At 42.3% G+C, this 16,243-nt stretch overlaps 3 protein-coding genes across 4 annotated transcripts; 1 reads left to right on the forward strand and 2 right to left on the reverse strand.

Annotated features, from left to right (window-relative positions):
- Positions 1-558: 558 nt before the first annotated feature.
- wee2 (WEE2 oocyte meiosis inhibiting kinase) lies at positions 559-4,788 on the reverse strand. 2 transcript variants are annotated; one of them, XM_085411616.1, is made up of 12 exons: positions 4,480-4,788; positions 3,878-4,150; positions 3,577-3,785; positions 3,337-3,394; positions 2,824-2,993; positions 2,604-2,725; positions 2,376-2,522; positions 2,204-2,302; positions 2,040-2,125; positions 1,768-1,938; positions 1,480-1,628; positions 559-1,092 (listed from the first exon to the last, which is right to left on the reverse strand). In XM_085411616.1, exons 1-12 carry the CDS (start codon positions 4,627-4,629, stop codon positions 927-929), a joined length of 1,800 nt encoding a protein of 599 aa, XP_085267742.1. In that variant the 5' UTR covers positions 4,630-4,788; the 3' UTR covers positions 559-926. The 2 variants fall into 2 exon arrangements, with proteins under 2 accessions (XP_085267742.1, XP_085267743.1); XM_085411617.1 differs by having other exon boundaries at positions 567-1,092; positions 3,878-4,197; positions 4,480-4,558.
- Positions 4,789-4,916: 128 nt separating this feature from the next.
- Positions 4,917-9,419, forward strand: dennd11 (DENN domain containing 11). Its single transcript, XM_085411618.1, has 9 exons — positions 4,917-5,521; positions 6,014-6,113; positions 6,208-6,366; positions 7,046-7,199; positions 7,308-7,446; positions 7,645-7,776; positions 7,869-8,019; positions 8,159-8,227; positions 8,335-9,419. The coding sequence occupies exons 1-9, from the start codon at positions 5,113-5,115 to the stop codon at positions 8,528-8,530; spliced, it is 1,509 nt and encodes a 502-aa protein (XP_085267744.1). The 5' UTR covers positions 4,917-5,112; the 3' UTR covers positions 8,531-9,419.
- A 1,970-nt stretch (positions 9,420-11,389) lies between these two features.
- agk (acylglycerol kinase) lies at positions 11,390-16,126 on the reverse strand. Its single transcript, XM_085411619.1, has 14 exons — positions 15,868-16,126; positions 15,752-15,791; positions 15,591-15,670; positions 15,426-15,501; positions 15,199-15,324; positions 14,989-15,083; positions 14,764-14,833; positions 13,091-13,170; positions 12,948-13,005; positions 12,585-12,732; positions 12,392-12,489; positions 12,187-12,257; positions 12,019-12,103; positions 11,390-11,898 (listed from the first exon to the last, which is right to left on the reverse strand). The coding sequence occupies exons 1-14, from the start codon at positions 15,975-15,977 to the stop codon at positions 11,764-11,766; spliced, it is 1,272 nt and encodes a 423-aa protein (XP_085267745.1). The 5' UTR covers positions 15,978-16,126; the 3' UTR covers positions 11,390-11,763.
- Between the last annotated feature and the right edge of the window lie 117 nt (positions 16,127-16,243).

The following is a 16,243-nucleotide window of genomic DNA, read 5'->3' on the forward strand; positions in this document are numbered from 1 at the left end:
TATACGTTTAATCATGGTCATTTTTGACTGAATATGTTACATTAAAATAGTCCCACAGCTATATTTCTTCTGGACATGTTTTCACAAGCTTAAGAAAGCGAATATTGTAAGTCCCATTTGACTTATCCACCTACTTTGACTATTTAAATAACATATTTGCCATTTAATGCCTCTAGAAATTGTGACAGGAAAATATTTATATATTACTATTATTAGAATTTATGCAGTTATGCAAGTATTGTGTTAAGAATCAGTGGCAGTGCTAATGTGGCCTCGTAAAAAAGAAAAAAAAAAAAAAGGAAAAGTGTGTGTGTGTGTGTGGGGGGGGAGGTAAATAAATCTAATTGGATCTGTCTTGGGGAAGCCTATACTCCAGTTGGTATTCAAGATTATGACAAACAGAGCCTTTCAAATAACTTTCACAGTATGGTGGCTCATGCTTTTCAAGCCCAAAATACAGTTGGCTGTAGTTATAGATAAGAGCAACACTACACTGGAAAGTCCCTGTTCATCTTCTGGATTACAAAGGTCACCACAGAGACACAGGAAAACAAAATAAAACAGTCTACTCAAAACAAAATAAAATGCTGATAAGATGCTTAAAATGTTTATTTACAGGTTTTAAAAGAAAAAAAAAAAAACAACCAAGTGCCTGACTTGTTAAGCATACTGGTCTTCACTTGTTATGAGATGTTAAAATTATCACCTGGAACATGTTTGAGTCAAGAATATAATTAAAACAGTTCTGCCCGATGCTTTAAGTCTGAGTCACAACGTAAAATAAGATTATGTAGCGATCGTCTCTGTTACGGTTGCTGCTGGAGTCACGCTACATTGCCTTCTGCTGCATTCTTTACCACAACTTCTTGGCAGAGTGTCACAGTAAACACCACAGCAAAAAACAGAAAATTAGGCTTCACGTCATCTCAGACTTCATAACCTGGGCAATCAAAGCTCATGGATCTTGCAGTCTTTCTACCAACAAGCCTCCTCCCTGGTTTGGGGAGGGAGCCCATCTTGACAGGTGGTCTGTGCCCCTGTAGGTTGTTCTGCTTGGGTGACAAAGCTGCCTGACGGGCCTCCTGGAGTTCTCTGAAAGGGGAAATGAAAGTGTTTTCGACTATAATTAGTCATTAAGATACCAAAACCAGCCTGTTAAATATGAACATAGGAATGAGAGGTTACTACAGGCTGTCACAGGCGACTACTACAGCATTGCTGGGATGAAACAGCACCACCTGCTGGTACGATTCGTGCATTTTTTTGCATTGTCACCGCTTCAGAAGCAACACTTGGGCCTATAACTTCTCTTGGGATTTCACTTCCTTAACAATGCATTTATTTATTATAAGTGATTTATAAGTACTCTGAAAGTCTCCCATCATCTCCATTAATTACTGCAATACTTCAAGTGCGACTTGGGTCTGAAACCTTCGAACTGGGGACTGCAGCTTAAATTATTTTCAGTTTTCTTCTTACTTCTCAAGCATGGCGGTCCTGAACCTCTCTACAGTCAACTCTCTTCGCAGCTGAGCAGCCAGCCTCTCAGTCCTCTTCTCCCTCAAGACTGTGTGCTTGCAAAGCTCCCTAGCAGATGGCCGCCTTGTTGGGTCTGGTTCCAGCAACAACTGACAGAGAAAAAGTGCTAAAGATAAGCTATTCCAGCTATAACAAGTAAAAATGATATTTAGACAGGTGGCAACTAAGAATTAGTGTTTAAATAGCATTAAATGAAATATTTTTAAAACAACAAGGTTACAGAATTACCTGAAGTAAACATCTAAAGGGAGGCGAGAGCTCCTGTGGCAGCTTGGGGAGACGCCCCTCTCTAAGACTGTGCCACTGATCTCCATTTAGCGGCAGAGGAGAAGCCCCGGCAGCCAGCAGCACCGTGAGGCCCAGGGCAAATATGTCCGCCTTGGGGAGGTGACTGTAATCCTGGGGAGCAGTGAGACAACTGAAATGTGAAATTACCACAAAACAGGAAAGTGCAACTAGCCAGTTTTCCTCTAATGCGAATGAGCATTCAGAACAGTTACCTCATGCAGGACTTCACTGGCCAGAAAGCGGCTGTCCCCCTCCTCAACTTGAGGACTGGTGGCTGATGTCACGTGACCCAGATCACCTGCAGAAAACTCAAAGTCAGCCGACGGTAACAAAAATAAATCGGTCAAAAAGGTAGCACTTTATTCAACATCAATACCGATTTTGTAAATGATTCTGGTTGAAGGGTTTCCATCTTCTTCCTCTTCACTCTCACCCGTCACAATTGCGCTGGGGCGGTGGCAAATGAATATATTACCTAAAAAGAAAAAACTGTTAGGAACGAGGCAGTGAATGAACGTCCAAAGGGAGAAGTGGTCAAACAGACGCACTTGGTTTGATGTCCAAGTGAACGAGGCCTGAGCCGTGGATGTATTTTAGACCCACAGACACTTGCAGAAGCAGATCTTTCAACTCTGCCTCTGTGAACAGCTCTCCCTTTGCCTCCCTCTTTACAATAGCGCCATTAAGACTTCCACCTGAGGGACACACACGGGAAGACAAAAATCAACGCCGTCCTTCATTTTATATTCTACTTTAGATGCCGATTTGAAACCTACTGTCACAGTATTCATTCTGAATAATCATGTGATCATCCTCAGCCCATGCTGAGTAATATCGGACAACATGTGGGTGGTGCCCAAGCACAGCATGTGCATACACTTCCTTTAGGGCCAGCTGCCTAATAAAAGAACAAAAAAAAAAATCTTATCAGTGAAGGTGTTTAAACGATAGGGAGGGCTGATGTGTGTTAGCCAAACAGAAACGGTGCTGACTCACTCATTGGCAGAGCCTGCCAGGGGTCGTCTGGAGCGCTTGATGGCGTACAAGCAACCATCCAGCCTCTTCACACACTTATAAACTGCACCAAACTCACCCACACCAATGCACTCTAGCTCCAGGAATTCGCTCTCATAGCGTGACAGCATAAAGGCTTGGACAGCTCGTCTCTGCCAGATTAAACAGACATGGTAAGAAGGAAAGATTTCTAAAGAAAGAGCACACGTCACTCCGCATGAGAGGAGAACTGGGGTTTCTTCTGTGATGATTCACCAAATATGGTAATAAGTCCACAAGGAAATCACTTTGTGAGGATTCTGACAGCAGTTTTCTTTCTGCTAGAGATTCCTTGTAGAAATTCCGGAAGTAGGGCTGGCAGGATGTCATTTTTGGACAAAACACAAAGTGAGGAGGCAGCTGAAGATGACAAAGCCCGATGATGAAATCATATCAGAAGCATCTGAAAGGGGAGGGCTACATTCAACACAAGTACTGGTAAAAATAGCTTTGTACCTTTGGTGGGAGAAAGGCGTCATCATCCTCTTCAGATGATGTTAGGCTGTGTTTAAACCTGGAATACAGAAAGGGCATTTAGCCCTTTATATACAGAACTACAAAAGTCCGGCCTGTGTATCAGGACACGTCTCTAAGTTTAGACCAAAACTAGTTCAATTTGAATCCTGAAAGCATTTTTGTCATCAGTTGGAGATTCTTATTGTGACAGCCAGCATGTAATAAGGTGGAATCGCATACCTGCGGCCAAAGTCATCATCATCGTCACTTCTACAACTGTTCCTCCACGGTTGCTCGCTGTTCCTGCGCACCGGGTCTGGGGTGAAAGGATTCACGTTGACGAGAGGTGCTGTGATTAGGTTTGCGGCAGCTGATGCAAAACGCAGAGTTCGCTGTTGACGACTTATCTTAAGACTGGAGTAAGGCTGGGAGGCCTTTGATAGCAAACTCTATAGAAAGAGAGAAAGACAAAGAAAAAACAAACATCATTCAAGCACACAGACGGGGAACAGAAGCATCTTTACTCTATATTCTTCCCCACCTTGGGTGTGCTGGGAGAGTCACACAGTCTCAGCTTCCTCCAGGAGGCGTAAGGTATGGGGCTGGTACAGTGCTGAGGGGAACATAAAGAGTTGCTTCTACTGAAGTGACGTTGCGCTCCGGGGGTCCTGCAGGCAGAGGTGGGACTGTAGACTCTGGAGGTGCTGTCATCAGAGTTGTCACCGCTGCTGCTGCTGCTGCTGCTCTCTTCTCCACAGCTAGAAAAATCTAGCTGCTGGCTGATTCCATCAAATAAAGTAGCCATGCTTGGGGCCTGAGTTTGGGGAATGGCTTATTTTATAATGCCATATCCTTTTACACCTGAGAGCACAACAGTGCTGTGCTAAAATCTGGACCGATGTTATGCACAAAATGTGAAGCCTGCTTGTTCATAGAGGTAACAAGTTTACAGTTACACCCCCACACCTCTAAAGCCAGAGGCCTAGTGTAGGATAAAGGGTTACTATAAGCAGCCCACTAAAAGTCAAATTAATTAGTTCCCCGCCCAGTTGTTTTATTATTGCCAGCAAAAACATTAAGCTCGAAAGATGTTTCTCATATTGCTTATACCCCTAATAACGTGTGTTTATCACGTATACTTACAAACAAATGACCATCCACGCCAAAACGCTTGAATTTCGCGCCACATATGCATGACTTCCTGTTTAAATAAATGACGCCACCGGTTTCAGTCATCGAACCCTCTGATTGGTTGAGTTGTGGTAATTGAAGAAACACCTTGACGTAAAGCATTAGTAAAGAAATGTGATATTTCGTTAATGTTAGGGTAGTGTGGGGATATTACGAAAAGCTAACATTTGACATTGAAAGTAAGAATAAAAATTCATTAAAAGATTTTTTTAAATGAGCCTATTAAGTCGCTTTACAGTCATTATTAAGGACAGTTGCAAATATTCATTGTTGTAAGTAACTTAAAAGTTTGTGTATTTGACAGGGGAAATGTAAAAAAAAAAAATAGGTCACTGTATTAAATAGTAATATAGACACGTGGGCGGAAGTGGGCTACGTCATCAAAACAGTGAGGCAGGAGGAGGAAAAGAAGCCCCGTCCGTGGATGTGACACGCTTACAAATACATAGAAAACAACTCCGCGAGCAGCAGGAAAGCATGATCCGTCTCTCACGCCGTGCTTAACCCGCTCGACACGTCGGCACGTCGGAGCTTTGTGTATTTTCTCCCCTTCTTTCTCGTGTCCTCGGAGGCTGCAGCAGCACCATGGTGGAACAGTCGGACCGAGCCCCGCTCCTGGACTGGGAGGAGATCCCACCGCCCGATCCGAACCAGGCGGCTCAACCTACGCCTCAGCCGCCGCGAGAAGAAGACTCCGCGGAGAAAAGTGCGCCGACAGACACTGCGGCTGGTACTGGGTGGAGCAGCAGCACCACCATCGACGCCACCACCATCATCATCCCCCCCGGTCCGACACGCAATGTGACAGCTGCTGTTGTTGTCAAAGGGGACGGAAGCCCGGGCCGAACCGAACTGTCCGGGCACGGCTGGGATCGCCCGCAGCCTCTCGGTACAGACCGTAACGCCCCTTTCCCCGGCCTCTCAGTGAAGGATCAGTGGGAGGAAAAAGACCAGATAGTGGCCGTGTTTGTGGTTACCTTTGATACAAGATCAGGTGAGCAAGCAGACTTTGGTCTCTTTATCCTTCGCATTTAAAATTCTCAGACATGGACTGCGTAACCGCAGAAATGATGATCATGTGATGTTTTGACATCTTTATCTGTGCAACCGTGCATTATGCTGAACGGTTTTCATAAAAGCCACAATGAAGAAATAACCTCAACTATTGTGAGGCAACCTTTCAACACGAGACAAAAGTCAAACATCCTTTAAAGCTCATGCAAAAATAAGTTACTGAAGTCCCAAATCGTCTAAAGGGGAAATCCTTCCACTTAGATCTTGTTTAGAATTGATCAGAACTCTCTAATTCCAAAGTTTCTTCACGTTTTACATAGTTGTGTTGGCTGAGTCACTGCTTTCTTACTCTCCCTGACCTCTGGCTAACACATGACTAACATGCAGGATTGGAGGAAGTTGCCAGGATGAAAGTAGACAGTGTAGGGAGTGACTTCATGGGTTATTGTGTGTGTGTATTTGTGAATGGCAGGGAATATGATAGAGTGGTGCCTGCCTCATGACATCAACTTGGATGGTGTTGAATTCAAGTCAATGGCCAGCGGTTCTCATCGGATCACCAGCGACTTCATGTACGTACTTCCACATGTCAGATTTTCAGCTCAATGAGGCTCAGAAATCTGTCAGTCTGACGGTCTCCTGCTCTCCGTTATGCCCACTGGACAGATATTTCCGTAAGGGTGGCTACTTCGGTCTGGCATGTTTTGCGAACATGCCCGTGGAGAGTGAGCTGGAACGAGGAGCGAGAATGAAGTCTGTGGGAATTCTGTCTCCGTCCTACACTCTGCTCTACCGTTACATGCACTTCCTGGAGAACCAAGTCAGGTCAGACATGTAGAGTTGCTGTTTTCTTCCTTCCTCTTCATACCCTGCCCACAGGTTCCTTTTTATATGCCTGCCTTTAATATAGGCTCATTTATTAAACATGAACTCAGGATCCCAGTTGCAGCTTTTGTCACAAGAACCCACTGACATGCAGTTTTTCTATGAAGTCTTAGCACAGGAGTGAAGAAAATACTGTTAACAGCATCTCTCCTCCTCTCTTCTGAAACACTGCTCTCCTTGTGATAAAATCCTGAGTCTCACTGACTGTAGAAATACAGTATGTGACACAACCACAGGTTTGGGTTACAGTTAAAGCAGATCTGCTGTAACTTGAAGGGAGTGTGGAACTCTTGGCTACATTTTATGTGTGACACTTTGCAGTAGCAAGCCTAAAATGTGTGATCTGTATGGCTTAAGTGGTTAAATCAAATAGAAAAGTTAAATTTATTTCATACAGCTGGCCTCAGATGATCTCACTGTGCAATTTATGGATAACTTCTGCTTTGCACAATCTGTGATCTTGCGTTAGGAGGACCAAACACTGGCTAATACTGAATACACAATTTAAAGTCCACGTAGTAACATGAGCTGTGAGCACCGGTGGGAATGTGCAGAAAGAAGTGAGTTCAAGCTTAATCTGCTCACATTCCTTCTTTTCCCCCTTGTCATCCCCTTGAAGACACCAGTTGCAGTGTCCTGGCCAGTATTCTCCACTAGAGGCCTTCTATGAGGATAAGAAGGCCATTCTTCCCCCTACAGGAAACGGACTAGTCACCGCCTGCCCGACCTGGAGTGTTACTAATATAAGCCGCTGCATGCACCCTGAAATGAAGGTCTGAAAGCACACACTTTGGTTACTGATGCTCCCTTGTCTTGAATGCTCTGAAACATCGAACGTAACCCCAAAAATGACCACATTTGCCACTACTTGCACCCTGTAGATCACCCACCCGGCTGGCTGCATGTCCCAGTTCATCCAGTTTTTCGGGGAGCAAATAATGGTGCTGTGGAAGTTCGCGCTGCTTCGGAAGCGCATACTCATCTTCTCGCCTCCACCTGTAGGAGTTGTCTGCTACAGGGGTGAGTTGCTTAATCATAGCTTGTGCACATTTCTCTATAGCTCTAGTAATATGTGATTTACTGCGTATGCACATTCTGTTTTCACAATAATGTGATGCAAAGGGATCAAGATGTAACGAATAGTCAAACAGAGAAGCATGTGTGGTGTTTTTTCCTCTTTTTGGAGGGTTTTCATTCAGTATTTTCATATTCCCTCAGTGTATTGCTGTTGCTGCCTGGCCAACGTTTCATTACCTGGCATTGGAGTTTCTGTGCCTGAATTACGGCCTTTCTTCTACATCAACATAGCCGACATCTCTGCCCTGGAAACAGAGCTGTCATACGTGGCCTGTGAGTGAAGTTTAACTGTAAATGTTTGATTTACAACATAAAGTGATGAGTTCTTTTATATAGACATGTTTTCCCACGTGATATGTTTGAAGGCACCACGGAGAAGATCTTTGAGGAGAAAAAGGAGCTGTATGACGTCTATATCGATAACCAGAATGTGAAAACTCACAGGAGCCATTTGCAGCAGCTGCTCAGGCTGACCGCAGCAGACAAGGAGAAATACAGGAAGCTGACTGAGCAGAGGTGCGTTAAAATTGTGTCGCTCCTCTTTCTTTTTGTTTAAATTTGCAAAATGCATTTGTTTTGTGGTCATAGAAATACGCTGCAAAATGAGCGTTTGTTATTTTTAGATTTTACAGTGACTGACTTTTTCTTTTCAAAGGCAACTGCTGCTGTACTCTCAGGAGGTGGGTGAAGACTGCACATCAAATGAAGAGGATCTTTTCATCCTGTGAGTCCTTGACAGCTGGTTGCATGGTTGATAATGGACTTGAGTCATACTCAGACAAGTGCAGTGTGGCCCACGTATTAATGCAGTTGCCTTTAATCTCATCTTAGGTTCTTTATGGAGCTTAATAACCGCATCTTCCAGACCCTGTCAGAGGTAGCAGGAAGCGCCGACCCCACTCTCACCGGTGAGCACGTGAGGGCCATGGGGCTGGATCCCCAGGGAGATCGAGCCTTCCTTGCCGACCTGCTGGAGGTTTATGGTTTCGATGTAACGCTGGTCATAGACAACCTCTGCTGCCCCTGAACCCCATTCAACCCGGGAAACTCGGAAGCCTGGATTATATGTGCCTACTAGGGTCACAAATACAAGACTCTGAAGACACTGCCTCCATCCTGGGACTTCATCTGCTCTCTTCTCTTCTGTGTGTGTGTCTCATCTTAACCTGAGGAGACTGTTTCCAACCACTGTGGAAGAAAAGGACACCTAACATTGTGCACTTCCTCACAGTGGGTGATAAACACCAATACTGCTGAGCAGACTTGTGGCCATTAACATCTTCTGCGAGTCACTCCTTGCTGTTTTTGTCTGAACCAGTTTTCTTGTGTGCATACTTGTTTGACTTTGATTAAGTGACCAGGACTGAAGCACTGGATGAAAATGTAAACTGTCTGATGATTGCACCTGCTACTGTAGTGAAGTCACCGGCACTTTGACGTCCACTTGTGGTTTGTCTAAAAAATGGATTTAAGGTTCCTCGAAATGAATTTGTGCACTTCAGATATCTTTCCTGGGGAATCACACAGACCTCAGAATAACAGCTGTAATTCTGTTCTTATGTTTTGTTTTTTTGTCTGACTATTCCTGAAATGGTTGAGGGGGGAAAAAAAGCTTTTGGACCACGTTAATTGCCTTTGAAAAAGGAAGCAATATGAATCTGAGTGATAAGGGAAAAGCTGTTCTAAGGACCTTGCTCACCTTCATGCACCTTAAACAATATTTAGATATCACAGAGTGCAGGAGATCGACGCATTCTGGAAACCTTTTGCATTGTTGTACGTTGAAGCTTCTCATTTGTCATAATCGGTGGAAGACTTTTCAATGAATGTGTAACTCTTATTGTGAATGCTGCACCACGTCCGCCACGGGACTGTTTCCCGATACACACAGTCACGATTAAATTGAACTTTTTATATGCTGTTTTTATGATTTACAGTCTGAGCCATCTAGTTGTTCCAGAGCGGGAGCACCTGTAAATGAGCCGTCACATTTTCTTTTTCAAACTACTGCAGAGCCTTGTTCATGAGCAGAAGTTCATATGTCTCTTAGAATTCTGCTAACTAAAGCGTAATCGATGAAGCTGTTTGTTGATCAGCTCCTGTTCAGATGTGTTCATGACAAAGATCTCTTTGTGTGCGTTTAAAAAAAAACCCTGTAACGTCCTGAGCCGAGCAGAAGCTTTAACTCCTCTGTGGGCAAATTCACGGAAAGGACTCGGTCTGTTCCGTCTGTTTTTCTCAGTCCTTTCATCAGTGAACCCAGCTTTAGAAATGGGCCAACTGTGTCTTTTGAATACTGCTGGCAGAGTGCTTTTATTTCAGCCACCCCTTTGCCAACCACGGTGATAATTTGTTCCATGTTGGAACACATAAGTCTGACGTTTGCCTTGTATAAAATTGAAGAAGTGGTTTTAACTTTCTCTCTGGCGTACTCCACCCCAAGCATATTTTTTCTGGCTTTGTTAAGAAAATAAAATGCACTAAGTGTTGTATATTTAAGAAAAGGGTAGTAAAGGAGACCTATTCTGCATTTCCTTAGTGGCTCATATACGCTCATACTAAACATGGCCAAAGTTTCAAATAACGAGGTCTGGGAAGCAGATTCTCTGAACAGTCATTTTTCACAGTGTTATATATTTAAGATGTTGCTTCTGTGTAGATGAGAAGCCCCACCTCCTGTTCGTGAGGGGCAGCCAATCAGAAAGGAAGAGAAACTAAAACGTCAAAGATCTGCACCACAGCCAAGTATTTAAGACAAATAAGGATTATTTTGAACTCTGAGTGATGCAAAGCAACTCTAGTAGTATCCATTCAAAAACATGACCTGGAAATGAGCATCGTAGGTCCCCTTTAAGCCCTGTTTTTTGAATGGGGCCTTATCATAATGTGACGTTTTTCAACTTACAAGAGCAAGGTGACTGATTTCTCTGAAAACATTACGTACACTGTCATGAGAACTTCAGAATGACCTTAGCTTTTCCACGATTGACTACCTAGTCTGTTCACTTATCAGCTGATATATCATCTTTCCTCTGACAGCGTTTGTTTTCCAGATGTATGTTTAATGTTTAAAAGAAAAAAAGGGAATGTGCACAACACAAACCACTGTATAAAATGCCTTCTTTGTGGAACTGTTCACAGATGTGTACCAGCATTAGCTAAATGATTCGTTTGTACAGCCTTCTCACATTACTGAATGTCACAGACGGCAAAAGTATTGCACACATGCAGCAACGTATCCAAATAGTGTGACTGTTTTTTTTCTTGATTGTAAGCGTAATCACACAATAACAAGTCTTCACCTCTACTAATGCGAAACACTGTAAGAGATGTCAGTAATGTACACGAGAACTCAATAGCATGAGCAACTGTCAGTTTCACTGTACTGCCATTGTAAAACAATAAAACACTGATACGGTTCAAGCGTTATCTAATCTTCTTCTAACACCGCATCATTTTCCTATTTCAATTTAATAGTCCTCCTCTGTAAAAAACAAACAAACTGTATTTAAAGTCAGTCGTTCTTTAGCAAAAACGTAGAAATTACGTTTATATTCCGCCTGAAACCTTCAGATTTTTCAACCAAACCAAAATGAACCCACAGCATTCTCAACGGGCCCCACAAAGCAGCCACAAGCTTAATCCTGCAGATTTGCTGTCTTAACGCCATCTGTCCGATCAGACTCGGCATCTCCGTGCAGCGTGCCAAAACTCCAGGTCCAAGCTACTGCAAAACACTCAGGTCGGCACAACGTCCCCACATTGATCTTTACTCAGTCACTTGCTCCTTTCTCTTTAAATGAGCTCGACAATTTTTCCAAGAAGACCAGCAGAAGTGCAGCTTTGATGGCTTTATAACCTTGATATCGAACACATAAATATCACAAAGGGAGAAAAACTGCTTGCACCGAGGTGGGCAGACATTATTTTTATTGACCATGTTAATAGTGAACTTTTCAGTAAACATCCTGTAAGACAGCCTGTACATGGGTTACTGGCTTAGAAAAGAAGCCTTGGTCCTTTTACATACAGCAAACAGCCTGTAAGGTAGTTGTTTTTGTAACTGGTACTGAATATTTTATGTTTACATGGAGTAAAACAGCCCCCATCAGCACTTCATGATCATTTAAAAAACTGCTGGCGAAGCAAAAATCCATTTTGAGGGTGAACTCTGGGTTTGATGGCATCTGGTTCTTTGGCTTCCCTCGAATTTGGCTTCTGTCCCGCTGTTCTTGTCTTCTTTCGGCTTCTGTTTTCTCATCACTGGATCTGTGAGAGGAGCTGCTCTCTGCGCTCGGCACTGATGAAGAAGCGGAGTTTCCGTGGCAACAGCCTTACCTCCACAGGCATCGCCTCATACTCCTCATTGTCGATGTTGTAGAAGCCAGAGGCGCCCTGCGGGGACCGTGGCAAAGTTAAATGTCAGGGCAAAAACTCGCACGCTGATCTTCTGGAAGTAGACTGACTTATAGAATCACAGCCTTAAAGCAGGTTTGATTTTAAAGGATTTCTGACCTCTGGCAGCTGCAGCCAGCAAGCACCAGCCTCCAATTCTGTGGCATTTTCAGTGAATACAGTCGGGTCTGCTGCTTTTTTATTGCTATTATGAAGAAGGATTAAAATCATTGAATGCATTTTGCACAATCACACACTTTCAGAAATTTAGGAAAAAACACTACTGACCCTGCAGTAATGAACTCGCCCACGGTCAAGTTGTGAGGCTCTGCACTGATCCTGAGGGAGTCATTGATGCGCTGAAAATTAAAATAAAGAATGCAAAAACTTCCGAGAGGCACAGAGCACTTAAAAGGGGCAGTGACATGATGTTTTCTTTTGTTTTTCTAAGAATAGCAACACAGCTTTACATATATAATGGTTTTTAACTGACCCTCTCCACTGGGTTTTTGTTGTGTGTTTGAATAAAGAGCTCTAGCGTTGACAGCTGCTGCTCCTCCCACTTCTCTGGCTCTTCCACTTTTGGAAGCTCTGACCAAACACACAACCACCAAAGCAACAATTAGACAAACAGTGTCCTGGGCTGTTGTGCTACAAGTTGTTCAAGTTCAGTCACATTCGCTCACCTTCAGCTGGTGGGTTCCAGTAGTTCTTCAGCCTGTGGATGATGCGGTGGATCAGATTCGGCCTGGGGGCCTTCACAGGGGGCAGGTCGGGGGGCCGGAGCGTGGGAGCCAAATAGGACACAGAGACATCCCGGACCAGAGGCCACTCCTAAAACATAGTAGTGAATGAATAGTGTCATTACCGCTGCACCAACTGACTCGTTTCAAAATGTACCCCCAAGTTTTTTTAAGGATGTGAAACTTACACTACAACAGGTTAATGGAGTGAGATGTTTGCTGTTATTTTCAATGCAGGAGAAAATAAGGGGAAATTGACATATTAATCGCTTTGCCAGCATGTTTAAGGAAAGAGAACATCCTTACCCTCAGAGTGCTAAACCAATGCGCCGCATTTGTCTTCAGCGGTCCGAGGTACCAATATCTGTAGGGAAACGTTATGGTTAATTATTCTTATATGTGAAGAATCGTTGTCTTCCTCGTCTAGTTACAGTGTTGAGTAATCTTACTTGCTGATTTTTGAAGCCACATCTCTAAAAGCCCCCCAACGCAGTCCCATCAGAGCAAAGACTGGCTGCTCTTTCTCTCCCTGGGAAAACAAGCACATACACTTCAAAGTCAAACTCCTGTCCAAGTGTTAAAACAATGCAGTTTCTCCCAGTAGACATGTCACCTCGTTCTCACATTCACAAACGTGGGTACTGACAGCAATACTCCATCAGTCTTTTACAGCTGACGGCTAAAAACTACATTTGAACATGTCTCATGTTTAAATTCCCACTTTTATAGAACTGAGAATAGTTTCAGTGCATCATTAAATATCAAGGATAACAACATGTATATGTAAAGTACTTCTTTTTAAAATGATGCATTCAGCTTTGTATTTACTTCCTCACTTAGCTAGTTGTCAATTTATTTATGTATTTATTTATTTTTATTGTATTTTATATTCTAAGAGTCAAACACTGTCAGTTTGACTGAGTGTAGAATCAGAGCACCACACATCTCTACTTGTAATTACAGAAACAGTCACTAACTTGCCATTGCATACTTTATTTACTTTATTGAGTCGGCCATTATTGACCATTTGCAGGAAAAGGGATGGGTATATGATTCTCTATACCTCATATTTTCTACCTGGGATTTGGTGTCGTGGGTCGAGCTGCTTAAAGTCATGTTTTTCCACCACGTAACCACGCCAGTAATTTCCATCCACTGTTTGCTCATCCTATCATATGGCAGCGGTATGCAGTTGTGTCATCTGTTTACTTTTGGGTAGCACATCACCAGCTGCTAGTCTCTCCTCCTTCTTGACCTGGTTATACTCCACAGAGTTTCTTTGTTTGTTTTGATCTGTGCTTTTTTAGAGGTTGTTGAAGTAGCTCCTTATTTACTGAACCCTAATTGAAAACTGAAATTCAGCGCTTGCTGTCAGACAGTCTGGCTTGTCTTTCAGTTGTGTGCGCTAGGAAACATAAACAGGTGTCACTGAGATGGGACAGATACTGCAATATGACACTTTTATATCATGGAAAAATGTATATTGTTGCAGATGATATGATATGGCACAGCCCAAGTGCCAAGGATTCTGAAGTCTCTGGGAAGAACTTTTTTTAATTACTACACACCTTGGACATGAAATAATTTGCATGAAGACCTGAATTTAAATTTGCTTATTTCTTCTGCTGAATTTAAAGTCGACAACATGGCAAAAGAGAATATTAAATATTAAGAAGAAAATAAAAAAATAATAGTTTATGTTTACGTTTAGGCCAACGTGTATTCAAAATATGAAAAGAAAGTCAATGAATAAATAAGTTTGAGTGGTACAAAAGGAGAATAACAGAAAATCATCAAAATAAATCAATGTATATATTTTTTAAACTTGAAAAATAATGTCACATGGAAAAATCAGAAAATACTCACAAAAACTGATAAAACGCATTTATTTTTTCTTGTAATTTTCTTTTATTATAATAAATATTCATATATGTTTTTTAAAATATATATATATATTTTACCTGATGGCTTTTAAAATAAATATTAAATAACTTTGGAAAATGTGCTTTATGAATCCAGTTTACCGGCTTACTGTTAAAAACAGCAACATGTTTTTAAATAAGTACAGACATTAGTTTGTAACTTTAAGGCTATGTAGAGCAATATATAAGCAGTTTCTCACTTTGATTTGGAGCACATCCAGCGGTACAGTTTCTCCCTTCAGTATTGACAGTGCCGCTGATGTGATGTCCCTGGAAAATGAATGACGTTAAAAACATTCTAGTTAATGGAAGAAATCGGGAATTCTGTACTATAGATTTACTGAGTGACATGATAACAACCCAGTGAAGTTTGTCGTGGGAATATGTAATGATCTTTTTGTGTGTGATGCTGAAACATTACTTACTTGACCTTGTTGTCACTGAGGAGATGAAGACTTGGACTGAGGGAATTATGGGAGCCTAGTGGAATGAATCCAATTGGTGTCTTACTGAAGACGTCCTGTGGTCAGAAAACATCCACCAAAAGAAAGATTTAATTACGTATCAGACTGAGTATAGTTATTACAGACAACTGATGTCAGATTAACACAGTTACTATATTACATTACACCTACTTGGTCTGGCCTTCTCAGTAAACCTGTGATCACTTCCTGCAACGTGCCATCTCCTCCAGCCACGATCAGCATGTCTGTTTCTTCCATTAACTCGATCAGTTTTTTAGCCTGACCTTCATAGTCTGTCTGTAGAGGGATATGTAATATCTGGATGTGATGTCATGCTCTGTGACACTCTCAGAGACACTATTACCTGATAAATATCCAATTGAAATAGAAAACAATACCTTGACTACTGTAATCTGCACACCAGCCAGGTGTAAAATAGGAGCAGCATTCTTTTCAAATAGGTTGTTGGCTTTCCTGGAGAAAATTAACACAGGAAGCTGTAAATATTCTGAGAAAAATTAAACAAGACTCTCAGAGAGACGTCTGGAGATTATGCGTCTTACCCGTTGCAAGCTGCAGGGTTCAAAATCACAGTTGCTTTCCTGATTCGCTCCTGTGGTGCTATCTGCTGCTGTCCATATTCCTAACACAAATGATGATGTTAAGGATAACTGTCACAAAGAGGAAACTTGTGTTTTGGAGTAATAATTCAGTGACACCTTACCCTGGCTAATAGACACGCCTCTCTGCGCAGGACGCTGTCACTGATGAAACATTATACATAATTAGGACGCGAAAACGGGAATTTGTGCACTCTCATTCATAGCATGAAATACCCACCAGTGTTTTCCATACAGCCAGTATCCACCGTAGGACAAGACACACACAGCAAATGTGCTTTTCTTCCAATGATTTCGCAAAGTCCGAAACACTTTCACGACTCGAGCCATGACTGTGATTAAACTGTTTTCAAAACCTCAATTTTAGCGCAGTGGTACAGATCATTAAACGTCATAAACGACACATTTTCATCACAGCGGTCACAGACTCACAGATATAAGACTAGCATGGGCATTTTGGTGTACCGTCAAAACAGTCGGAAGCAAAACAAGAGCCTCAAACTCATGGTTCCGCTTGTGTTTTGATTTTTTTCGGAACTATTTCTAGTTGCATATTTTTTCAAGTATTGCTTTATATAAGTCTCCTAAAATATTTT

Source organism: Rhamphochromis longiceps, linkage group LG7 (genome assembly GCF_057381845.1).
Source record: "Rhamphochromis longiceps isolate RC_006_pf linkage group LG7, R_longiceps_female_GT1.1, whole genome shotgun sequence".
NCBI lineage: Eukaryota > Metazoa > Chordata > Actinopteri > Cichliformes > Cichlidae > Rhamphochromis > Rhamphochromis longiceps.

Excerpts from the sequence above, each read along its gene's own strand:
- wee2 (XM_085411616.1), bottom strand. The coding sequence starts at position 4,629 with ATGCTTTACGTCAAGGTGTTTCTTCAATTACCACAACTCAACCAATCA. Across the intron at positions 2,994-3,336 it reads ACGCCTTTCTCCCACCAAAG|AGACGAGCTGTCCAAGCCTT; the intron begins GTACAAAGCTAT and ends TTAATCTGGCAG. Across the intron at positions 2,126-2,203 it reads CAGAATCATTTACAAAATCG|GTGATCTGGGTCACGTGACA; the intron begins GTATTGATGTTG and ends AGTTTTCTGCAG.
- agk (XM_085411619.1), bottom strand. The coding sequence starts at position 15,977 with ATGGCTCGAGTCGTGAAAGTGTTTCGGACTTTGCGAAATCATTGGAAG. Across the intron at positions 15,792-15,867 it reads TGGCTGTATGGAAAACACTG|TGACAGCGTCCTGCGCAGAG; the intron begins GTGGGTATTTCA and ends ATGTTTCATCAG. Across the intron at positions 13,171-14,763 it reads TGGATGTGCTCCAAATCAAA|GGAGAGAAAGAGCAGCCAGT; the intron begins GTGAGAAACTGC and ends TTGTTTTCCCAG.
- dennd11 (XM_085411618.1), top strand. The coding sequence starts at position 5,113 with ATGGTGGAACAGTCGGACCGAGCCCCGCTCCTGGACTGGGAGGAGATC. Across the intron at positions 7,447-7,644 it reads AGGAGTTGTCTGCTACAGGG|TGTATTGCTGTTGCTGCCTG; the intron begins GTGAGTTGCTTA and ends ATATTCCCTCAG. Across the intron at positions 8,020-8,158 it reads AGGAAGCTGACTGAGCAGAG|GCAACTGCTGCTGTACTCTC; the intron begins GTGCGTTAAAAT and ends TTCTTTTCAAAG.